The sequence below is a fragment of the Gigantopelta aegis genome, chromosome 13 (genome assembly GCF_016097555.1).
Source record: "Gigantopelta aegis isolate Gae_Host chromosome 13, Gae_host_genome, whole genome shotgun sequence".
Lineage (NCBI taxonomy): Eukaryota > Metazoa > Mollusca > Gastropoda > Neomphalida > Peltospiridae > Gigantopelta > Gigantopelta aegis.
Genome location: NC_054711.1, coordinates 30,140,209 through 30,167,128, shown reverse-complemented (window position 1 = coordinate 30,167,128; position 26,920 = coordinate 30,140,209). Strand labels below are relative to the sequence as shown.

Genomic DNA, 26,920 nt, shown 5'->3' with positions numbered 1-26,920 from the left:
ATAACCGTAAATAAAATGTGTTGAGTGCGTCGTTAAATAAAACACTTCTTTCTTTTTTTCTGATCACTCCCTTTGACGAGTTGACGGAGGTATACGGAGTTACCTTAATCGGCACATTGCAAAAAACAGCCCATTCTTAATTTTCTCACCAGCCAAGCCAACAATTGCCTTTTGAATGGCAAAAGGTGAAAGTTTATTCAAGGGCGCCATCATATATATATAGATATAGATATAGATATAGATAATATATATATATATATATATATATATATATATATACATGATGTCATCTACAGCAGGAGGTAATTTCGATGACGTCACGGCAATTCTAACAATAAAAGATGAATACCACGAACAAATTGCATATTTGACATTAAACGAGATAATAATTATAATTATAGTGACGGTATATAACTGTCATATTAACATTGCTATTGTTACATTGTAATACATGTAAACACGCATATAAAAGTCAAATGTTCTAACAGTAGATACATTGTACAACAAAGTTTCAAACTATGTTGGCGTGTAGTGATCACAGTATGGGTTAGCGTATGTTAAGTTTTGGTTTGAAAATGCGAATAAAATGGGCTTCCTTTTGCTGTCGAAATTGTTTGTCATCCATCATAACTTTATAAAATGGGAATATAGTAAATTTGCCGTTCCCACAGCTTTTGATGTGATGACTTACCCACAAAATACTGGTTGAAGAGTCCCTAATGTGCTGTTTATGCAAGGTGACCCTGTATCGAAGTTCCATACCGGTCTCTCCAATATAATTTTCTTTGCAACCTGTACATATTATAGCGTAAACAACATTTTTTGTCTTACAATTCATGTTGGTATGTACATAGAATGATTTGCAATCTGCAAATTGAAATGTATTACCTTCAACTAATATGTCACATGTGCCGCATCTTTTGTCTCCGCATTTACTAACAGACTTACACAAGTTAGATGTAAATATAGAAGGACATAGCATTTGTTTAAGATTCTTAGGCTGTCGAGTGCTGTTAATAATATTTCTTTTAGATAAGCAAGCTTTTATTTTAGAACTTTTCAGTAATATAGGTAGATGGTTCTGGACAATAGGCATTGTTTTAGTATTGTTCGGATTATATGTAGTGACCAGAGTAATACTCTCATTCTGATTGCAAGACTTATTTGAAGTTTTTCTCAACTCTTCTATTGGAATGCACTTAACTCTTTCAATACAGTTGGTAATTAGACCCATAGGATATCCCTGTTTTCGTAAAAACATCTGTAAATCTAAAAGTCTGTTCTCCCTCCTATCCCTGTCTGTAACTATAGTACAAATACGCCTTGCCATGCTGTAGGGTATGTTTTGTTTGGTATGTCTAGGATGACAAGAATGAAACTGGAGATATTGATGTGTATCAGTTGGTTTGTAGTACACATCCGTAATTAAATTAACACCTTCTTTTATGATTTCAATATCCAGAAATGATATTCTATTACGATTCGTCTCCATAGTAAATTGTATGGATGGGTGCAAATTATTTAGAATACTGTGAAATTGCTTACTTGAGTCATCATCGTTTATCCATATCAAGAAACAATCGTCTAGATACCTTTTCCAGTTTAATGTAACATAATCTGCTGATATATTATCCCACTGTTCATTGATGTTACTGAATAATGTCTCTTCCAAATAAGCAACCACGAGAGTTGCATAGGTAGGACTAACCTTTGATCCTATTGCACACCCTTTAATTTGACGTGTTTCTCATTAAAGTCAAAGGTGTTGTTGTCCAATACAAAGTGGAGAGCTTCAAGCATAAAATTCACAGAAAATTGTCAAGTGATTTTTCTGCAAAATGTTTAATGGCTTTGATTCCTAGATCAGCAGGAATGTTTGTATATAGACCTACTATGTCAAACGTAGCTAGAATGGCATTTTCTGGGCAGGAATTAGGTAAGTCTTTTAAAAATTCAATATCGTCGCACACATAACTTGGTACAGAAGTGGCGATTGGTTTCAGTATGATATCCAGAAAATTACTGAGCCTCTGTGTAGGGCTCCGGGGTCCACCTACAATGGGTCTAAAAGATAGATCGTTAGGTTCCACTGTTTTTACATACTCACTATTCTGTTGGAGTATTGCTTCCTGTGTCGTTTTATTCTTGTGTATTTTGGGTAAAACATAGAAATTAGCAGTGGCAAAGTCCGAGAATAACAAATATGACTCTTCCTTCTCGTGAAGCTCTGCAGAATATTTACGTATCAATTTATGTAGATTTTTCAAGATAGTTCTATCATTTCTGTCACTTTCTTTGTAAAAACTATTGTCATCAAGCATTTCATTTATTTTTGCTTCGCTCCTGTCACGGGGATTCTATAATTCCCGTAACATGATATATATTAGGCGATTATCAAAATCAAGGTCTAATTTGTATATCTATTAGTTCTCTATGTAACAGGCTTTTAAACCCTAGGTGGCTTGTCTCTGTCTATGATCACGTTTTATATCTTAACTGTAAGTATATGTTTAATATTCGTCACGTTAGTTCTCTAGAAACACAACAAGAACACAATACACTTTGGAATCTGTATATCTACGCTGATAAATGTTTTGCCGTTGTAGTAAATTAATAACAGCATATATAACAACCCAGAACTGATCACTTAATTCCGGATCTCTAGGGGTCTGGTGACACAATGATGCGAATCACTTCACCGAATACACCCACCCACACGTGTGGTAATTGAGAAACGCTTCCAGAGAAGTTAATAATAAAGGAATTACATCCCATTCCTAACTGGTTAATTTTTTTTGCTTTTTAACTACTCGTCAAATTACGTTTGATGATTTAGGAACGCTTCCAGGGCCACACTTAATTATTATTTCAGGTCTTTAAAGCTCTATTCCTAACTGGTGCTGCTTTTTAATTAAGGCCCTGGACTACTCTTCAGTAACCTTGTGACACAGAATTAATATTGGTACCTATCACAATAAAGACAATAACCTACAGTGTACCTAGGTCGTCTAGGCGCTGAAAGAAGCTTTATATTACCAAAACTCATATAATGTTAGAACAAAAAGTCTACGATTTACTTCGTCTAGATGACCGAAAAACACTGTCTAAAGAATATTGGTATAAACAGTATCAAAATATTTAAAGTCACATCAATCACATCTTTGATATACACAGAGCTGAAATGATATTTTACCAAAGTCCAAACGGACTAACGTTCCCAGGAAGCTTCCTTTTCCGTTTCTCCTCGATATCTCTAAAACACTAGCTATTTATTATCTTCTCAGATTTTGCCTGGGGGCCCAAGGCGGTACCTCACGTATCATCTTATATTCCAACTCTACTAGAGTCGGTATTATTTCTCTCTGATCGTCAGACTTACTGACGCCATCGTCGCCAAATCACGTTTTGTAAAACCCGCACTCGCAGAGGTATTACGTAACTACTCGCCACATGGCATCCACAGCAATGGACTAAGTGCATATTGGAATGTCCGCTCGATGCGAAGTATTACGTAACTGTAAGTTGCCCATCTGGGCTTAAGTGCAATTAAACTGCATTTCGGCCCTCTAAAACAAGTAAAATCGCCACAGGCGAAAACAAATTAGAGAGATGTACCGTCACACTTCGTAATATGATCATTTCAGCTGATGATACATGATATATATTAGGTCTGGGCAATTCAAGGTCGAATTTTTATGTCTAGACCAGCTATGGCCATTTGGGTCACTTGAACACGAATCAGTGGAATTGTCTTTGTACTATGGCCACGTTGTTATATCTTGAAGTTTGTTTTTGTTTAAAATTTCCACATTTGACATTTAATTATTAAAGTGTTTAGAGCATATAATCCGTGTAATAAAATATCACATATAGGTTTTTGGGTGTTGTAAAAAGGAATATGGTACATTTTTATATGACCAATAGCCAGTGACTAAGTCCGGAACTGGAGGGGAAGGGTGCACATTGAGGTGGTCGGAATTTGGAATGGTCCCATTTAGAAGTTAGGTCAAGGCCCAAGACACAAAAGATTAGCAGAACACTCCTAATATTTGTCTGAGGTTTTGCTTTTTAAGTACACTCAAATTATTTTATGACATAAAGCCCCGTTGTGCCACACATAATTATTATTTCAGTCTTGAAAGTGCTCCATCCAGTGATGCTGCTGGAGTGATCAAGGCATTGGAGTGGGCTCTTCAGCGAACTGGTCTCACAAACTGGAAATCAAGATGTATTGGTTTTGGAAGTGATGGTGCCTCGGTAAACCTTGGCGTAAGGAATGGTGTTGTTGCAAAACTGATAGCCCACTCAGGGTTTGGAGTCTATGGTTAGAAAGAGACTAATGGAGTTTTTCTACCACTCAGCTTTATAATTTTTTTATGTTGCAGTTAGACATGGTGGTGGTGGTGCTGGTGATGATGATGATGATGATAGCAGTACTGATGTTAATTAAAACAAATGAAGATAATAAAACAAAAGTGACAATTTCCTGATACTGCATGCTTTAATACAGTTGTTGTTAACATGTTGTAGGAAAACAATACATTTTGGTTACGGTACAATGTAATATTTTCAATAACAATATATTGATTAATTCGGAATAAATCTGGTTATTATAGCAACTGCCGTGGTATTGGTCTGGTGAAAACCAGTCCTTTGCGTAAGCATGGTGGTAGTAATTATAAATTGCATTACCATCTACTCCTTTCAGGTAAATGGCTTGAAGAGACCAGTCTATATCTTCCGGAAACTAGTACACTGAAGAATGTCATCAGAAAGTTTTTATTGATCTATTTATCTAAACACATCAATTTAAATCAGCATTAATCATGTTTCAGCTATCTGGTTTGGTTGGATGTTCCATTAATCTGACAATTATCTGAGCCCAAACCTGGTTGGAACAAAGGACTCCCCCACCGAACTGCCACAGAAACACAACACTGCTGGACGCATATTTGGTTTGAGAAGGGTGTCTGCACAAACCATTTAAAGAATATATTACTTCGAAAAAGCTTATTTTACGGGCTAAAGATTTTTATGTAATTTGCTTTGCGACGTCAACATAGACAGTTAATTATAATATGCATTAACATATGCACAGGGGTAACTTGGCTATAATCAGTAAATTTAAGCGACGAAGTCTACGTTTCCTTCTACAGCGAAAGTGATGAAACGACAACGTATTTACAAAATCCGCAATGACATTTTTTGCCAACAAATGCGTCGCCCAAGTTGACAGATTCGGTGGAGGGAGTGTCATGATTGTGAGGGAGCCACCCGCATACACCGGCATAAGTGATGGGCTACTCTTTCGTACACTGCAACCTGACAGCTGTACGCTACCGGGATGAAATTTTTCGCCATCACATGCTTCCCATTTTGGATCGACAGAGAGAACTCTTTCAGCAGGACAATGCCAGGCCGCATACAGCACGTGTAATAATGGATTTCCTACAGCATGAAAACATTAATGTGCTGCCATGGCCATCAAGTTCACCATATCTCAACCCCATTGAACATCTATGGGACGAACTGGACAGACGTGTACGCCAGCGTGACCCGGAGCCTTAGACGCTTCCGCAACTGTCACATGCACTGCAGGACGAATGGGCTAGGATTCCACGTGCCCGGATTCAGAGACTCATTCAGTCCATGCCAAGGAGATGTCACGCAGTGATTGCTGCTGCTGGTGGTCACACATGGTACTGATTTCAGCGCCCTCGTGAAACGCTCTTTGGTGACAAAAACGCCTCCACTGCTGTCCGTCTATAGCAAGAACATTGTCACATACGCATGTCAAATTTGACTGTGATACGATCATAAATAACGAAATTATGCCACTTTGTATTAAAGAGATAATTCCATGAATATTTCGACTATGCATTTCTTTTTTGACAGAGTATATAATAAATAAGTATATTAACTTTATGTAAGTAAGTAAAGACAAACGCAACACAATTATTGAAATGTTCTGGTTAATTGTAAGTGGATGCTTGTCTACATTTTTAGGAAATAAATTACTTCTGTTGGGGGAAAAACTGATACATAGTACATTTCCAGAAATCATGCCTAAAGTGAGGGCAGAGAATTCGGCAAGAAAGCCAAAACCAAACCAACAGCGGAGAAAAAACGCCACAGCGGCAACAGCGCCTGGGAGTAGTTTGGACAACACAATTAGGTTTGGACAACACAATTTGGACAACACAATTAGGGAGAAGAACCCTAATAAAACTGGCAGTATCGACCAATGGTTGGACGCATTCATTGTGTTTATGAGCATTCATGTAAATGCTCACCCAGAAAAAGTGCAGGAGATGCTGAAATACCTGCTGACTGTGAAACTGGGTGCGTCTCGAGTATTCAAGGTGGGGGGTGGACAAAGATAAGAACGAGCATTTGGCATTTCGAAAAGGCATTGCACCCATCACGCTATGAGCATTCATGGAGGTGTCACACGGAAGTGTGGTTATTGTGTGATGATACCTGCTGACTGTGACCATGACCCATAGCACGCGTTCGAACATCAAAACTCGAGTGGTGGTAGGTGTTACGCTTTCATTACAATGGTCATGTAGTCGCACCCTCACGCTCATTAAATGCATGTGTACACGGATTGTGGTTATTGTGGTATGATGCCATCCCCAGACCTGCCCATGCTATGTTGGGCTGCTTTTCGAAAGGTAGCAATTACCATTCCCCAAGTGGGTTAATTAGTCGGGTCGCCCTTTCGTGGCACCTCACCCACCACAAGGGGTCAATTGTCTTGCCAAAATGGCGGCCAAGGAAGAGGACCAACACATCAAAGGCTTATGGGACCTAGGTCATACCCCGGTGCAGGTCGATACACTAGTGGAGTTTCTACAAACATATCCAATGCAGGATATCGCTAGGGAATTGGGTGTGGGGTTCCAGTTCGGTTTTAGATTACCATATGTGGGACCTATAGGTTAAAGACCGACACAAAATATTTGATATCACTGTACAATATAACAAGGAGCTGGATGAAAAGTTAAAATGAGAAATAGAAGCAGGGAGAATAGTTGGGCCTTTTAAAAAGACCAATTTCAAATTCATGCATTTCACCAATAGGGGTAGTTCCTAAAGCAACTGGGGGTCGATTACTCATGTGTCATTCTTCAGCATTAATGATTTCCTTGTCCTATTGGAATGTTCCTTAAAATACACATCATTTGACGAGGTGGTGGAAATGATTGCAAAATTAGGTACAGGTACTAGGTTAGCCAAAATGGATATTAAGTCTGCTTTCCACTTATTAACGATTTATATCCTGGTGATCTTGATTGGTTAGATTTTCAGTTTAATGAAAATGTTACATAGATAAATGCTTGCCTATGGACTGTTCTATCTCCTGTTCATGGTTTGAAAAATTCTCAACATTTTTGCAATGGGCTGTACAAGAAAAAACCTGAAAAATTAACTGGGTCCTCTGATACAAATGATTGTGAAGTGGTTGTGGATGGATTTAACAGTGTTTGTCAGGATTTAGGGCTACCCATAGCTGGGGGAAAACTGTTGGCCCAAACACATCATTATTCGTTTTAGGTCTGGTTATCGATACACAACAAATGGTGGTTATTATACCAAGGGATAAGGTAAAAGAGTTGAAAGCATTGTTGTTGCTGTGATTGGGGAAAACGAAGGTTACATTAAAAGAATTACAAGCATTAGTGGGGGCCTTCAGCTTTTTCAGTCGGGCAGTGCTAAATGATAAGGCATGTAACTGGCGATTTTATGACGCGACCTGTGAGGTTAAACAACCACACCACTTTGTAAGGGTATCAGCTGGAATACGAGAAGACTTCTGTGGCTCATTTTCCTGCAATCATTCAACGGGAAACATTACTTTCTATGTACCCACTGGTCACATAGCAACGTTAAGCAGCTGTTTACAGATAGTGCAGGTAACAGGGGCAGTTTTGTGAAAAAAAAAAAAAAATGTGCATATTGATAATGAAGCACTGGACACAGTAATTAACAGTCGTCCAAAAAAATATATATTATGGCGCTCATTAGGGATCTGGTACTAATGCTGTTACAAAATAATATTAGTTTTCGCGCACAACACTTGGCAGGGATGACAAATCAAATAGCTAATTCCATTTCTCACAAACAGTGGTCAAGATTACAGGATTGGTTTCACTTCGCCTTTTCAAAAAAAAAAAAATATGGTGGACATACTTCCCATTGTCTGTAGGGGCACATATGAGACAAAGCTATATCCAGCAGCATATACTTTGGCCTTCTTCGGGTTTTTAAGGATGGGGAAAATCAGAGCAGGTAGCGTGACAAATACAGGCCATTCGCTAAACAAACAGGATGTACTAGTAGATAACAAAACACAGACTATTCACCTAAGCATACGTCATTCTAAGACTGGCCAATGTGCCAAGGGAACAACGTTGATGATACCATGAAATAAAGGCGATATATCGGTATTGCAGTGCACAAATGAATATTTAGCAGTGCGACCAGCAATTGAAGGTGCTTCCTTTTGTCATTTTGGGGGAAACGTCTCACCCGTTACCAATTTATGACTGTATTGAAGAATGCTCTAGAACAAGTAGGCTTAAAAGGGCTTCAATTCAAATCCCATTATTTCCGAATATGGGCCGCAACAACGGCGGCGATTCAGGGCTTATCAGAGGAGGAAATTCAGGTGGCAGGGAGGTGGAAATCATCCTCATTTAAATATTACATATGAATTCCCAGTCTACCAGTGTAAAATCCTATTAAAAGGTATTAAATTTAATGTGATTATCAACTAGCTAGGATAGGCTGTGTTTATTGGTGGCAGGGAAAAGGCAGAATGTGTTGGAGAGAGGTATCGAGAAGGATGATATTTTTGTTATCTTGCGAAGCACCATCTCAGTTTGTGTTATTGTACTGCGGGTGGGGGGGGGGGGGGGGGGGGGAGAGGATGACATGGGGAACATGCCAGCAGGAGATTTGCGTTTTAACATTTTGGAGACCATACGACTTCTAGCAGACCAGCTTCCATCTACTCGGCTGGTGTGTTCTCAGGTGCATCCCAGATTAGCCTGGAGGCACTCTGGTGTTGAGAAGGTGATGGAGACGGCTAGGAGGAGAATTAATAGCGCAGCAGCTAAAGCCATCCTCACACATGGGGAGTGCTACATGAAATACCCCGACATCAAAATCGACTAGCCAGCCCTATTCCTCCCTCCCCCAGACGACATCCACTTGCCACTCATGGGCATGGACATATTTTTAAATAACATGCTATTCTTTGGTTAGCTCTAGACAACAAAATATTACTATAAAATATTCAGAGGCTTATTCGATATCATAAGGTAACGCCAGACCAATCATACAATAAATATATGTCTTTGGTCGTTTTTGGCCAAAAAAGGCCAAAATGGCAACTTTGTCTTAAGTAGGGTCAATAAGATAACTATTTTTGGAATCAGCACCACGTTTTACATAAAGTAGGCTTGTCAAACCGTCCTTACCTGAAATTCCGACTATAGCCATTTACCTCTTAGTCTACTAATGCATAGAAAATACCAAATATTGTAATTATTTTTCTGGGCTATTTAAAAAAAACGGTTGTACAAATTTCATTATTTAACATCATTAATATTTATTTACGTTCGGCATGACAAATGGTAAATTAAATCAAGTTAATAACTTGTTAATAATCAATATAAATATCACATTTATGGTACGAAAATACTTGTCAATAGTATTTTAAAATACACGTCGCAAAGCAAATTTCAAATAGAAAAACTATTATCTAACGAACAACTCCTCCAAGCCTTTCACAGGATAAAGCAGCTATGTTTCTCAGCTTGCTGTCCACCTGAAACAGATACAAACTAGCATTGTTATAAACATTCGCCTCAGTGGTGTGCTCGTTAGGACTTTAAGATGCTAAACCCTGGCTGTTGGCTAGTGTATAATATGTTCGGCTATTACAGCCTTTTTGTTAACTTACAACGTTTTGCTTAATTATCATTTCTGGCAAATCCAGAATGTTTCTGGTTGTACTGGTTTGTAGTAACCCAAAATCAGTCCTTCATATCTGAGGTGCGCGATCGACTTTGATCCCTCAAATGCTCCTTAATTTAATTAAGAAGTGTATGGGGGGGGGTTTTTTTTTTTTTTTTTTTTTATCATCTGCCTAAAAATGTGTTAACTGTGCACCTGTTAGTGGTTAATGAATAGAAGCTGCTTTACGCCCAGTTGGCCCTGTTATTTTAAATATATTATTATATTATTATCAATGATTTTTCAATGTGCCCTATTCAAAACTTATTTTTGTCAATATGTCCAAACTCACAGTTTTTTTATATGGAATGCAAATCACTCGCCTGGAGCTTATGAGGAGAGTCATTTATCACTGACCTGGAATTTTCAAAAGCGAAGCACATCCACATTTTTATGTCACACAAAAAGGTACATGTATTTATCATATCACTACTAAAGAATAGCCCATTACATAAATCACATATTTTGAGACATAAGTATGCAAATATTTAGAACATAAGTATGCAAATTACATTATTATGCAAATTATATACCGAAAACGTAGAACTATTTTCACCTGTCAAAATTGTTGACAAACAAACATGGCGTCTTTTGAAGTCTGAGATAGCGTTACTATCGATAAAAAAGGAAGTGCTACAATCAAAGCAACTCTACCTTCCGGTAATTATATAGTTATGATTCAAGCTGAATTGTCACCAGAACGTTTACAGTTAGTGCAAACAGGGGATAGGGTAGATCCACGGACATCGAAGCAGACGCCACAATCCGGCAGGCCCAAAAACAAAACTCGTAGATTTGTAGAAGTAGATGATACGATGATTGGTAATGTCATTACAGAAAATGAAAATAAGAATACTGCCAAAAAAACTCTATACGACATGCGCATTTTTGAAAACTATCTACAATCAATCAATGAGTCCAGACCAATACATGAAATGCCCCCCAAAGAACTCGATGTAATTCTGTGCAAGTTTTACATCAGTGTACGAAAAGAAACCGGGGGACATTACGAACCGAACAGTCTTACCTCTTTCCAAAGCAACATCGTAATAAATGTGGCTCAGCCTAAAAGTCCTGTTGTCCCCCTAAAACGACGAAGAATTATTTTCGACAGTGATTCAGACTCAGACTGAACTTGATGAAGCCCTTAAATAGGTCAGTGACGTAGATAGGCCTATGTCTGACAATGACGTAGTACTCGGCAAAATGCCGCGAAAAGTTATTTTGAAAAATTTTGCTATTGTCAGTTATTTTATTATAATTTCATTGTTTATATATAAAACTGTTAAATTAGTATTAAATTGTTTAAATAGCTACAATCTTTGTTTCCGCTTTTAACCTAGTTTCAGAAAGCATAGATAACCTTCAAGGTGTATTGACAAACCGATTAGCTGAGTGATTGACATGTACATGTATTCATACGTCATAACAGATTGTTACGTCCGAGCGTTGGGGTTTTGTTTATTAATCATTTAAGTGGAAAATAAACAAAATTGACAGTGATATGATAAATAGAATTCGTCACGAGTATTTTTTAATATGGGAAATATCAACCGAGGCCTGTTAATCTGTATTTGTCTCGGCAGAGCCTCGACAAATATAGATTAACGAAGCCTCGGTTGATATTTCCCATATTAAAAAATACTCGTGACGAATCCTCTATGTATATACCTCGAAGTGATTATTTTTTTACTTAGTTATTTGTTTATTCTGGAATTCCTAATAAAATATTAGAAACTTTTCATTTTGTTGGGAATATCACTGCTCAGAGCCGGTTTGAGGATCCGTGGAGCCTGAAGCACAAATAACAGCGCGACCCCCTTCCCAGGATATATATTTTGCAACACCCTTGGGGAGAGGGGAAAAATTACCTGGAGAAAATAAATGTACACATCACCACTGAATCGCGGGGCCGCTAGCACGTGCTAACTAGGATAAACCGGTTCTGTCACTGCTTATAAAAACAACGGAAGTGGTAGTGTTCATTAATACAATTATCTATCTTGCTTGCTACTAATTCGTATTTCCTGATGTTTGCTACTAATTCATATTTCCCAATGTTTTACACATGTGATCTGACCAAAAATAATAAAACAACATAAAATAGCTTTAATCAAGACTAAAAATGGCTGTGATACACAAGATCAAATACAACTGTAGGCAATCTTTGAAACAGACTGGACATTTTCTAGCTTAGGTCTCACTACACAGATGTCATCTGTCATTGAAACCATGTTAAATTGCCCAACTTCAAGAAAAAAAAAAAAAATGTTTTATTTAACGACGCACTCAACACATTTTATTTACGGTTATATGGCGTCAGACATATGGTTAAGGACCACACAGATTTTGAGAGGAAACCCGCTGTCGCCATTACATGGGCTACTCTTCCGATTGGCAGCAAGGGATCTTTTATTTTTGCTTCCCACAGGCAGGATAGCACAAACCATGGCCTTTGTTGAACCAGTTATGGATCACTGGTCGGTGCAAGTGGTTTACACCTACCCATTGAGACTTGCAGAGCACTCACTCAGGGTTTGGAGTCGGTATCTGGATTAAAAATCCCATGCCTCGACTGAGATCCGAACCCAGTACCTACCAGCCTGTAGACCGATGGCCTGCCATGACGCCACCGAGGCCGGTCCCAACTTCAAATGAAGATTGCCAATAGAATGGGTTTTCATTGGCACTAACACCATACACCTTTGCGAACATACATTATATTATATAAGCATATTTTATTATTTTCACTCCAAAATTGTGTCTCAGTTTTTTGCCATATGCATCTGGCTGTAGTACCGGTCTGAAAAGGTGGTTCATTAACCAATTCACTCCAGCTGTCTATTCTGCTATACACCCATGTCCCAAAACATCAATGCACAATATTACAAAATAACATGGGCAAAATTCAACCAGAAGGCTTACCAATAAAAATACAAACTGTTTTAATTCTTCCCCAATTATTAGAAACGCAACATGTCATAATAAGGCACAATTAGGTATATAGTGGACCGTTGATGAATGAAATTTCATTTCAACTTATTTATTTTCTTGCTTATATCCAATTAAGGTACAAGCATGCTGTCCTGGGCACATACCTCAGCTGTCTGGGCTGTCTGTCCAGGACAGTGGTTTAGTTGTTAGTGAGAAAGAAGAAGGTGAGTCGATAAAACTCGCTCTGGGTTGGAGTCGGTACTGGGCTACAAACCCCGTACCTACCAGTCTTATTTCCGATGGCTTAAGCACACCACCACCAAGGCCGGTGAATGAACTCTCACCCAGAAGTGAACTGTGAAGTGAGACCTTACCCGTGCTTGGTCTTCCTTTCCTTCAGTGGGTATTTTCCTTTTTAAGAAGCGTGGCAGATACATGACTGGAATACCACTCTTCAAATGGTTGTACATCCTACATGTGAGAGTACAGTACAATACAATAAAATGGAAAACACATGGGGTGCATATTCCCCTAAGGATAAGAGTTTGGTCTGAACATCCCAACAGCAAATGGGATGGCCTAAAATTGTTCCAATGAGTCCTTCATTCGTGATTGTAACGTCCTTCTTTTCCCCGAACAGACTACTATCCTTATATATGGAAATATGCATTTTGTTTGAGGCCAGGTGAAGTAGAAAAGAAATAAATATGCTTTAAAAATTGCTCTATAGTAATACAAAACTGTTATGAATATTAGTTTTGAATAGAACTGGGCGGTATAACGTATCATATCGATACCAATTTACTATACCGAGCAAATTTCAAAATACTAACATTTTTGTATTGAAAAATTTTATCCATCATTTAGTAAAGAACTAATATATCTGACGAATTCAAAATAGCTGAAAAGGAGAGAGATGAGGACCTTGTGTATGGAATTTAATTTTATTTAGATGAAATTAACGGGTGAGACTTCACACGGCAGAGGCGTCGTAAGGAATTTGACATTGGGTCAGTGGAGAGGGTGGGTGTGTGAGGGGTGTCCCCTTCTTGCCGTTCGTGCTGCAGGGGTGTTCCCGCTTGAAACATTTTCAAAGATATCTACTCTTGCGATTAGCAGCAAGGGATCTTTTATTTGCGCTTCCCACAGGCAGGATAGCACAAACCATGGCCTTTGTTGAACCAGTTATGGATCACTGGTTGGTGCAAGTGGTTTACACCTACCCACTGAGCCTTGCGGAGCACTCACTCAGGGTTTGGAGTCGTTATCTGGATTAAAAATCCCATGCCTCGACTGGGATCCGAACCCAGTACCTACCAGCCTGTAGACAGATGGCCTACCACGACGCCACCGAGGCTGGTTTGTTTTAAGGAAAATTACAACCTAAAAACAAAAATCAACAAACAAAATTGCCGAAATATTGAGGCGGCGATTGCAGCTCCAGTTGAAACACCCCTGCTCAGGCAGGCTACGTCCCACCCCTCAATACTGTAAAGTTTCTTTTTTTTAACGACACCAGTAGAGCACATTGATTTATTGGTCACATCATCGACTATTGGATGACAAACATTTGGTAATTTTGACCTACATGTATACCATATTTTGCAGACTATACAACACACCTTTAAATAACCAGCACCACTGTAATTTAACATGTTTTACAGGGACCATTAACATATAAGATGGGTTTTATAAGCCACACATCACTCAAAGTATGTACGGAACAGTGGTTCAGCATCTCGGAAGGAAATGTGTTATTTAACCACGCACTCAACACATTTTATTTACGGTTATATGGCGTCAGACAGATGGTTAAGGACCACACAGATATTGAGATAGGAAATCTGCTGTCGCCACTTCATGAGCTACTCTTTTCAATTAGAAGCAAGGGATCTTCTATATGCACCATATCCCAGGCAGGATAATATCTACCACAGCTTTTGTTACACCAGTTGTGGAGCACTGGCTGCAACGAGAAATAGCCCAATGGGGCCACTGCCGGGGATTGATCCTAGAGAGACCGCGCATCAAGCGAACGCTTTTCCACTGAGCTACGTCCTGCCCCCTTCAGCATCATGGACTGGGACTGTTTATAGAGTAGCCGAAGAGCTTCACGTAACATCTGGTTGGACTGGGACTGTTTATAGAGTAGCCGAAGAGCTTCACGTAACATCTGGTTGGACTTGGACTGTTTATAGAGTAGCCGAAGAGCTTCACGTAACATCTGGTTGGACTGGGACTGTTTATAGAGTAGCCGAAGAGCTTCACGTAACATCTGGTTGGACTTGGACTGTTTATAGAGTAGCCGAAGAGCTTCACGTAACATCTGGTTGGACTGGGACTGTTTATAGAGTAGCCGAAGAGCTTCACGTAACATCTGGTTGGACTGGGACTGTTTATAGAGTAGCCGAAGAGCTTCACGTAACATCTGGTTGGACTGGGACTGTTTATAGAGTAGCCGAAGAGCTTCACGTAACATCTGGTTGGACTGGGACTGTTTATAGAGTAGCCGAAGAGCTTCACGTAACATCTGGTTGGACTGGGACTATTTATAGAGTAGCCGAAGAGCTTCACGTAACATCTGGTTGGACTGGGACTATTTATAGAGTAGCCGAAGAGCTTCACTTAATACCTGGTTGGACTGGGACTATTTATAGAGTAGCCGAAGAGCTTTACATAATATCTGGCTGGACTGCTGTAGAAATTTATCTTTAAAGTTTAACGTTTGTTTTGTTTAATGACACCACTAGAGCACTTTGATTTATTAATTATCAGCTATTGGATGTCAAACATTTGGAAATTCTGACACATAGTCATCCATAATCAGCCAGGGATCTTTTGTATGCACTTTCACACAGACAGGAAAGCACATACCACGGCCTTTGTCCAGTTGTAGTGCACTGGTTGGAATGAGAAAAACCCAATCAGTTGAATGGATTCACCAAGGTGGTTCGATCCTGTGACGCAAGCACCTCAGGTAAGCAATCTAATTAAAATTAGCTCCACTATTACATGTGGATCTAACAGCAGCCCGTTAGAGCTCATGTCCAGTTGACCTTTCATTCAACTAATCAAAACCTTACTTGCAAAATCATGCCAGTAATTTGAAAACATTCGGGATTATGCCGAGGGTATACGAAATCATTCGGGCGAATTACGAAATATGTCGAAAACTAATTGCAATATAAAATTTTATATAAAATTCATTTCAAGACGGAAAAACACCCTGTGATGGTATAGCTACAAAATCTGTTTACACTAGTATACAATCCAAAGTTTATTACTGCACTTTTTCCCCTGGTTTCTTCAATGTTGAAATAGACCAACAAGTTCACCTGTTCTCCCGATATTTTTAGAATTTGTATGCTCCCGAATAACGCTATAAAAGGCGAAGTGTAATTGGTCGACATTTAAATTGTTATTTATAGATGAAATGTCACCTAGACATGGGAGTCCATGCAATGCTGTTAGATCTAATGGTAGACCCAGTGGAGCTAATTTTAATCAGACTGCTCAGGTGAGCACTCGAATTGAAAAATAATATTCGTTTGGAGCAGCAGACTTCGACATGAAACAAAAATGCAGGGAGTGAATAACTAGTTTCACACAGACTTTCTGATAACAAATAAATTCAAACAAAGATATCGAAATTATAAAATAATATTACAGGGAAAACCTGTCCTAGCGGCCTCCTGTAATCGGCGATCTCTTTGCTATAAGCGGCCACTTTTTCTCTACTAAAATGTTTTAATGTACATGAACTCCCAAGTCGCTAAAATGCTGGCGTTAAGCGACCACTGTAAATTCTATTTTCAAAAATGTTATTTTAATAATTTTTTTTTAAACGGAACAAGGTGCAGCAAATCCTGCCCCTTATCGTAAAAGAGAATGGTTTAGGCCAATATGTGACTCTAAGATAAAAATTGATGACTGCATTTATCATTTCTAGGGGCGAGATGTAGCCTAGAGGTAAAGCGCTTACTTGATGCGCGGTCAGTCTGGGATCGATCTCCGTCGGTGGGCCCATTGGTCTATTTCTCATTCAAGTCAGTGCACCACGACTGGTATATCAAAGGTTGTGGTATGTACTACCCTGCCTGTGGGATGGTGCATATAAAAGGTCCCTTGCTGCTAATCGAAAAGAGTAGCCCATGAAGTGGCGACAGCAGGTTTCCTCTCTCAATATCTGTGAGGTCCTTAACCATATGTCTGACTCCATATAGCAGTAAATAAAATGTGTTGAGGGCGTCATTAAATAAAACATGTCTTTCTTTTTAAACGAAACATAAATTGCTCGTTTGAGCGTACCCACCTTAATTTTGCAGACGATTGTCGATTTTAAGTAACTGTTGTACATAGGATGCAGCAGTGCTTTGGGATCATACATGTCCTTGTGATGCAGAGGCAGACTATAAATGTTCGATCACAAACAAGAGTAACAGTTAAAAGTCGCAAATACTAGTTTCAACCTCTTAAAGTGGACACAAAGTTGGGTTAATCTACAAATCTGTAAAACATTTGGATAAAGATACAATAGAATGAAACAAGGGTCTGTGATGTTGAAATGGGGATATACATTTAAATAATAAACTAGAGCTCGTCACCATAACCTATACTTCTCAGAGCCATGTGTTTAAAAAATATGAAACAATACATTTCGCTGGGCTCGAACTTAACCCACAGCAATTTGTTTTTAAAACAAACGTTGGTGAAACGGCCCATCAATGGCAATTTTGAGCCCTCACCCCCCCCACCCCCCCCCCCCCCCATAGCAAGTAAACATGACTGAAAGGTTAGTTTGCTATATGAAGTCTTTTTTCATTTTAGTGTCTACATTTTGCCATCATTGGGGAGCTTTACCGAGACGGCAGTCATTTTTATCACCAGGTGTAACAGCCCAAAATATACCCCCTCCCGCCAAACTATGCTTTATTTAGACCTAAAATATGGTAGCCTGTGGCTAGTGTTTATCATTGGACTAGAACATAATTAGTCTAATGATGCCCAATGGCTACTACAATTAACCCAAAATAATGACCAGCACTACAGCTAAAATGTGACATTTTTGTTGACCAAATTCATATGCACAATCTAATTATTATAAATAAATACTATCTCACCAGTCAATCTACCTACCAGTGCAATTTAATTTCTATACTTAATAATGAACAAAATCCAAACCCCAGTAAGCTGAATACCCATCCAAATAGACTTTCATTTTTTTATTTTTTTTATTTACATATCGCTCATTTTGGCCAATGGGTGTAATGTTTATAGTCTGTCCCATCCTCTTACAGAGATTATGTTTTTGTAAATAATTTGAGTTTGATTTGACATAAGAAGAACAGAAAAGAAAACAACTGGCTCAAAAATATATATCTTATAGTAAATTCCATAGTATGAAAAAAAAAGGACTATAGATGGGTATAATATAATAGTACATGATGGTTGACAGGTACAGAGTAATTTTTGACAGGCTCAAATTGACTGACATACATAATTTTGACAGGCACCACTAAAAAAATATTTCTTGGCCGCTCAATGTGAAAACAAAATGAGGTGAGTAATTAACTGTTCACTTAACTTGAAATATGGGGAGCCATTTAAGCTGTTACCATATTAATACTCTATAAATTCACATGCTAATGGGAGATAAAAATCACTCTCCTTGAACTATAGTCTCAGAGGAGTGATCAGGAACGATGGCTCACAATAAACAGCGAGATCTGTGAATGCGTCATTTGGGATCATGCACGTAAGTCATTTTAAATACTGTGTATATTTTGAGCTTGAGATAAACAAACAAAAGTTTACTTTGCATAAAGAAACATTTGGGACACACTTCTGAAACACTTGAGTCAAAATAGGTGTATATATATCTCTGTAGATCATATAACATGTTTAACTAACTCACGATTAGGAACATTTAATGAATGAAAGTAAAGTTCCAGATACAGTGGAAAAAACAATCGAAGATTATCAACTGATCAGCTGTTGTAATTGTACAATGATCAAAACAAAGATTATCTCAGATATTTTAAGTCAAATAAGTAATAAAGAAAATTGATTTTTAAAACAAGAAACTCACGCCTCCTCTACTGGTGCCTTGTGATGATCATTATATTGCTGCACGTTCAGTTTCTCTAAAAGAAGGAGTGTGAAGTAAATCTTATGTATTGTTCAATTTATACACAAACACCTACACAAACGAGAGACACAGATATATATATATATATATATATATAGAGAGAGAGAGAGAGAGAGAGAGAGAGAGAGAGAGAGAGAGAGAGAGAGAGAGAGAGAGAGAGAGAGAGAGAGAGAGAGACTTTCTGTAAAAGAAGCAGTGTAAAGTAAATCTTATGTATTGTTCAATTTATATACAAACGAGAGACACAGATATATATATATATATATATATATATAGAGAGAGAGAGAGAGAGAGACAGACAGACAGAGAGAGAGAGAGAGAGAGAGACAGAGAGAGAGAGACAGAGAGAGAGACAGAGAGATTGACAGTTTCTGTAAAAGAAGCAGTGTAAAGTAAATGTTATGTATTGTTCAATTTATACACAAACACCTACACAAACGAGAGACACAGATATATATATATATATATATATATATATATATAGAGAGAGAGAGAGAGAGAGAGAGAGAGAGAGAGAGAGAGAGAGAGAGAGAGGGGGGGGGGGGGGGGGGAGAGAGGGGGGGGGGGGAGAGACAGAGAGAGAGAGAGGAAGAGACAGAGAGGAGAGACAGACAGACACAGAGAGAGACAGACATACGGACGGACAGAGAGAGGGAGGACGAGAGAGACGGACGGATGGACAAAGAGAGGGGGTAGTGAGAGGGGGAGAAAAAGATATGGAGGGAAAGAGGGTGGGAGGGAGAGAGGGAACAAAACAGAGAAATGTTGCCTTAATATTTATTTACCTCGCGACAATCTCCTTCTTCAAAGTGTGGCATATCCAGCTTTTTTCTTTCAAGTCCATGGTCTGAGATCTTTTCTTTAACTTTATCCATGATCTTCACATCACTGACATGGTCACTGGCAAAACCCATGGCATAAATTGGGGTTGGAAGATCCAGTTTCGCATATTTCTGGAATGTAGATTAGTTATCTTTATGAAACATCTTTTTACCTTACATGTCTAGACGAAGTACTAAACTTTGGAATCTATGTTGATTAATGTTTTAGGTAAAAAAAGCAACATTATCTCCAATACAGCCTTTAAATTTAGTTCAATTGCCTTAAACATACATGTATATATTGCTATACACAATTTGGATCACCTGTAAATTAACAAAAGTAAAGTAAAAGTAAAGTTTGTTTTATTTAACGACACCACTAGAGCACATTGATTGTTTATCTTATCATCGGCTATTGGACGTCAAACATATGGTCATTCTAACACTGTCACATAGGCTACTCTTTTATGACAGGCAGCAAGGGATCTTTTATTTGCACTTCCCACAGGCAGGATAGCATAAACCATGGCCTTTGTTGAACCAGTTATAAACCACTGAACATGTCACAAGAGTAAGCAATTAGATGTTTCTTATTTCAACATGGGTTGAAATATATACACTATTCCGCTATTCCAAAAATGGAATAGTAAAAATCTTCTAGTTATCTGTCATGATAGCTGCAATAAAACAGGAAATAGCAAAATTTAAATCTGGCTATTCCATATTCGCTTGAGGGGTTCCTACGCTATTCTCGAACCCCCCTCCCCCCCAAAAAAAAAAAAAAAAAAAAAAAAAAAAAAAAAAAAAAAAAATAATAAATAATAAAAAAAAAAACTTTTCGAAACGTTAGTGAAAGAAGCTAATGTTCTCATTGCTGCAAACACTGCCACATGCTTGATCATTGCGTCGTTTTGCATAGTGTATCATAACAAGGTATGGTTAAGACGAGCTGCATTGTACATGCCTATAGTTATTTTGCTGTGCAATGTTTATGGAACAATAACCTAACCCTAACCTTATTCCTAACCCTCTGAAGGAATAGTTTTTTTTAATTCAACTTCAAAATAGTGGTAAAACAAGCTAAATTTGACCAAATTTAAATCAAGGAAGAAAAACTGAAATTTTGCCTGAATATTTATTTACCTTTTCCTCATAGCAATACCCTTCTCCTTCCAGGAGTGGTGTAGCCAAGGGTTTTCTGTCAAGTAATTGTTCGAAAATCTTTTGTTTAACTTTATCCTTGAAGTTCACATTACATTCAAGGTCAGTGGCAAAATCCATGGCGTAAGTAGCAGTTGGGATTGATACCACTGGAAGCTTCAGTTTCGCATACTTCTGGAATGTAGATTAGTTATCTTTGTGAAACTTTTTTATTTTTTTACCTTACATGGTTACACAACTTGCTAAACTTTGGAATTTTTCTTGAATAATATTTTACCTGAAAAAAACTTTACCTTCAGTATAACCTCAAAATTGAGTTTACTGGCATTTAAACAGATATGATCTATAAATTTTGATGATCTGTACATTTCCATTCAACAAGAGTAAGCAATTGTCTTTATTACAGTCAAATCTGTCCTAGCTCCCACCATTTTTATTCTCACAAATCATTTATTATCAAATAAACTTATCTGTAGCAAGCATTCTGCGAGTAGGCCTACTGCTAAAGCAATACATGTCCCCTACCGGGCCCAACAAAACACTTTATCTTCTAAGTTCAAGGGCCAAAACTGTCAGAAATGGGTAAATCGTCATAAAAGTCAAACTTAATCTGTAACAGTACATGATAAAGACAACTACACACAAAATTTCAGCTTAATATACCCAGGCATTGTGAAAAGGGAAAGGGAAATCTTGCCTGAATATTTATTTACCTTTTCCTTATGATAATATCCTTCTTTCAAGTGTGATATATCCAGATTATTTTTGCAAAGTCCATATTCGAAGCTCTTTTGTTTAACTTCATTGTTTACCTTCACATGGTATTCAATATCACTGGCAGAATCCACGGGGTAAGTAGCAGATACCACTGGAAGGGTTAGTTTCGCATATTTCTGGAATGTAGATTAGTTATCTTTGTCAAACATATTTATTACCTTACCTGGTTACATGAATTGTTAAATTTTGGAATCTTTGTTAATTAATGTTTTTGATATAAAAAAAAACCAACCTCTTATCTACATTACAACCTTTAAATTTAGTTCAATGGGATTTTAACATATATTGCCATACAATTTGGATCACCTATAAATTCACATGCTATAATATTAAGCAATTACATGTTTATTACAGTCAAACCTGCTCCATCTACTACCTGTATTATACAGCTACCTGTTTTAAGTGGCCATTGTATTCTCCCAAATCTATTATTGGATAAATTGACCTGTAATAAGCGGCCACCTGTCTTAAAGGGTCACATGCTAAATATCCCTTTGTCATTAACACACATAAACATGTAGTTCTGTTTAAATATTGAATTCCAGAAAAATTCTGAACTTGTTGAACTCTCATGGTGAAGCAAGGTACAATTTGTAAAGTGAAGTCTCTTATCTCTAACTTTATGAGACAAAAATGTTTAACAGGAAGGAGATATGATTTTTCTATTAAAATTGTTTTAGAAAGCTATTTTAAAAAACTCATTTTAACCCAATATTATTTTAGCATTTTACTATTTCTATATCTTTATTTCTATGTAGTGTTTACAGATTTTATTTATTATAGGAAAGTTTTTGTTAAATTATTTCTGACAAATAACGTGAAATCATTATTAACAAAACATGTCACAAGTGGTGGTGAGGGGTGGGGTGGGAGTTGGGCAGGAGGGGGCACTTGCATCTCTAACTCTTTAGATAATACAAATTAATCTATCACCCGTGCCTGCAGTTGCAGATATTTCCCAACACCTTTAGGTCAACAGTTAGGTCTACTAGTATTTATATTTTAAAAATAGATGAGCTTGTATTTTTGGTGAACTGATTAGATTACAAATAATTTGTACATGGTTTTTTTTTACAATTCCACCAAGCAACGTAATTATATTAATAATTTAGAATCCATAACAAAATAGTAATAAACAGTACCACCGTTTACAACCAATTGACAATATTATTTTAGCACAATACATTAAAAAGTGATTAATGAACAAGGTTTTATTAACCAAATTAAACAGAGTTTTAAGTACAGTATTTGTTGTATTCGTTCGTCCGACATATGTAGAGGCACTGATTTTCCGTTTCAGATTTTTCCTTTACTTTTCATGGGGTGTTTTTTTTAATCTGAAGGGGGGGGGGGGGGGGGGGGGGGGGGGCTTCCGGGAAAGGGAAATCTTGCCTGAATATTTATTTACCTTTTCCTTATGATAATATCCTTCTTTCAAGTGTGATATTTCCAGATTATTTTTGCCAAGTCCATATTCGAAGCTCTTTTGTTTAACTTCATTGTTTACCTTCACATGGTATTCAATATCACTGGCAGAATTCACAGGGTAAGTAGCAGATACCACTGGAAGGTTTAGTTTCGCATATTTCTGGAATGTAGATTAGTTATCTTTGTCAAACATATTTGTTACCTTACCTGGTTACATGAATTGTTGAATTTTGAAATCTTTGTTAATTAATGTTTTTGATATAAAAAAAGCCCTCTTATCTTCATTACAACCTTTAAATTTATTTCAATGGGATTTAAACATATATTACCATACAATTTGGATCACCTATAAATTCACATGCTATAATATTAAGCAAATACATGTTTATTACAGTCAAACCTGCTCCATCTACTACCTGTATTATACAGCTACCTGTTTCAAGTGGCCATTTATTCTCCCAAATCTATTATTGGATAAACTGGCCTGTAATAAGCGGCCACCTGTCTTAAAGGGTCACATGCTAAATCTCCCTTTGTCATTAACACAGGTTGTACTTTATATAAATGTAAGTCCCCACCCCCACCCCATAGCCTCCCAGTAACACACACCTTTCTCTTGCCTCCTATTGATTCCATCCAAATTATTTTACTGATCTAACTGCTAATGCTTATACCTCCACATCCCAGTCCTTGTCTCTCTAACCATGACATGTGCTTGTCTGTTGTCACCATTCATGTCAGGACCATCTAAACCATATTCCCATGTATCAGCCAAGTGCTGTTAGTTCAGACCAGCTTTATTGGTGCCAGACAAAGAGGAAGCAAGGTGTATCGAGGGATGTACAAAACCCTTTTATTTCACTACAAGTTTTGCTGTAGGCTTACTATGACTACCTTTAAGAAGTGCCTGTAACCATTTAAACTACATTCCCACGTACCAGCCACTGTAAGTTAAAACCAGCTTTATTGGTGCCAGCGAAAGAGGAAGCAAGATGTCAGGTGTATGGAGAGATGTACAGAAACTGCATGGGTGAAGGAAATTACACATGACAAGTAGGTGACATGTACAATTCAGAGGAGTCAGGGGAAATTGACAGAAGAGAGTCCTAGCAAATTTAATCACTGGCGAAGTTGGCAAGTTTTTGTTATATTAAAGATGAAAAAGAATCGACAAAATCAAGTAGTGGTTGTCATATAGATAGTGCTGCCATCTATTATACAATTAATAACATTAACCTTCGAAAATAAATCATTATTGTTGGCTATCATAGTAGTCTAGAATATTATAATCTAATTCGGTAAATATTTATTTACCTGCGGTCTCCAGCTGTCTTCCATATCTGCCTTGTTTGTCTGGCACTGGAACCTTGAAATGATCACCTACAAACGTAGTTGAATAATTCAATTTTCAGGCTGCAGTGTAGATGCACGTATTTCTGTGACATTAGTTGGTATACATCTAACAGTAAGCTTGGATTATTTGGCGCCTTGAATACATCACATTCATGTCTCATAGCTCCTGGCAAGCATACATGGTAAAATTACGTAAAAAATGTAATTGAATGAGTGTTCATCCTTGCATGGGTACTCAAGTCCTATGAACGGAGACGAGTACTCGTGGAGACCCTAGTGGGGTGGGGGATCTCTGTGAGTGTAATGTGTTTTATCTTCGGGGTATTGCGCCTGTGCTCCCCTCCCCCTTGTCACTGGACACATTCAAGGCCTGAATGAAAAATTACACCTTGTATTGCATTAAAATACTCAAGACATTTCAATCATGGACTGAAATCAGCATCATGTACCTGTATAATAGTCTCTTTTATTCAAAAACATTAATGTAAATTGGTCAAAACACCTTTCTTAAGAGGTAATTTAATATATGCCTAATACCTCATTTAACAATGGGTTTTTTGCTGAATTTACTTTAATTTTAGGTATTCTGTTGAATAGTTATTGAATGGTTATTAATGTAGTTTACACCAACATATAATACTAAGATAAATAATGTGTACCATGCCATTCTTTTTAGTGCTAATGTCATTGTTTACCAAACGGAGTTAGGTCCTTGATTAGAAAAATTATATTTTGGGGGATTTGGAGCAAGATAACAAAATATATATATTATTTAAAAGTTGTTCCATCACTATATTTAAAACTATCTTAAAATCGTAAAAGTATCTACGTTCTCCACTTGATCCTCGTCGGTGGGCTCATTGGGCTATTTCTCGCTCCAGCTAGTGGACCACGACTGGTATATCAAAGGCTGTGGTATGTGTTATCCTGTCTGTGGGATGGTGCATATAAAAGATCCCTTGCTGCTAATCGAAAAGAGTAGCCCATGTGGCGACAGCGGGTTTCTTCTCTCAATATCTGTGTGGTCCTTAGCGATATGTGCTTAGCCATATGCGTCGTTAAATAAAACATTTCCTTCCTTCCTTCCACTTGAAAAACAATTATTGGGGTTATTATATAGACGATTTATTGTAAATATGTACATAGAGCACGTTTAACCTAGTAGCACATGTAGTACGTACTACAGGCCCCGCAATGATGTGTATATTTATTTTTCCTCAGGTCATTTTTCCCCTCTCCCCGAGGGTGTTGCAAAATATATATCCTGGGAGGGGGGGCCTGCTGTTATTTGCCCTACAGGCCCCGTGGATCCTTAAATCGGCTGTATGTTAATGCTAATGAAAGTATTTTAACCCAAATTTTCAGTCAATATTTTTTTAATTTTTAATTATTATTATTATTTTTTTTTAAAATGTTTTCTGTCAATTTTTGCTAAAGAGTTATTTCCCCAGAATAGAATTGTTTTTGTTTTTGTTTTTTTTTTTTTTTTTTTTTTTTTTTTTTTTGGGGGGGGGGGGTTGTGGGCGTTTTTTTCATTACTTTTTTTTTTCATTACTGTTTTTTAAAATAGTTCTTTTAAATGTATTCCATTAGTACACCAAAAAAATCGCCATCATTGTTGTCATATTACTAGTATTTAGAAAGACAGTATCCAGGGTCTCTAGCTATATTATGATCGATACTCGGGGAAAACCCAGACATTTGCTACGTCCGATTGCAGTGATTCGGAGTAAAACCATACATGCTTTCCCTATGGTTTCTCAGTTCGTAGTTATGTTTGTGTCAGTACGTTTATATAAATGGTTTCACTGTTACCTGCTGTTTTTGTTCTTAATCGTTTTTCTTCTGGTAATGTAAATCTTCGGGAATTTGGGGGTTTAATATCAACGGATTCAAGTTGGCTCAAATACAACAAACGAAATGACAATGGTATCTCATAGCAACAGATGACGGTCCAACAACGTCATTATCACGTGGTTTTTATCAATTTCCGAACACACCCGAACACGGCATTACCGGTAGTACACATATAATGCTACTACACAATGTCAGCACATCTATTTATTATTGCATATTTTTAATGTAACATTTCACGAATGGTGCAGATGTTCATGTTCATAATAATGACGTTATACTGTTGGTGCATTTGTAAACAAACAAACATTTCCGAATGACGTCATTTTACATACCTGGAATAATAATGACGTTGTTATGTACAGTTGTTGTACGGGTGGGTGGCGTGGGGGCTAACATTGGTATATGTGTTGGTGTT

General features: G+C 37.6%; 1 protein-coding gene across 3 annotated transcripts; it reads right to left on the bottom strand.

Annotated features, from left to right (window-relative positions):
- Positions 1-6,685: 6,685 nt before the first annotated feature.
- LOC121387781 lies at positions 6,686-26,599 on the bottom strand. 3 transcript variants are annotated; one of them, XM_041518988.1, is made up of 10 exons: positions 26,464-26,599; positions 24,610-24,675; positions 23,276-23,455; positions 21,804-21,983; positions 21,073-21,264; positions 19,894-20,061; positions 19,049-19,103; positions 17,273-17,369; positions 13,335-13,431; positions 6,686-9,838 (listed from the first exon to the last, which is right to left on the bottom strand). In XM_041518988.1, the coding sequence occupies exons 2-7, from the start codon at positions 24,631-24,633 to the stop codon at positions 19,095-19,097; spliced, it is 753 nt and encodes a 250-aa protein (XP_041374922.1). In that variant the 5' UTR covers positions 24,634-24,675; positions 26,464-26,599; the 3' UTR covers positions 6,686-9,838; positions 13,335-13,431; positions 17,273-17,369; positions 19,049-19,094. The 3 variants fall into 3 exon arrangements, with proteins under 3 accessions (XP_041374922.1, XP_041374923.1, XP_041374921.1); XM_041518989.1 differs by lacking the exon at positions 13,335-13,431 and adding an exon at positions 10,319-11,111; XM_041518987.1 differs by lacking the exon at positions 13,335-13,431 and having other exon boundaries at positions 6,686-11,111.
- Between the last annotated feature and the right edge of the window lie 321 nt (positions 26,600-26,920).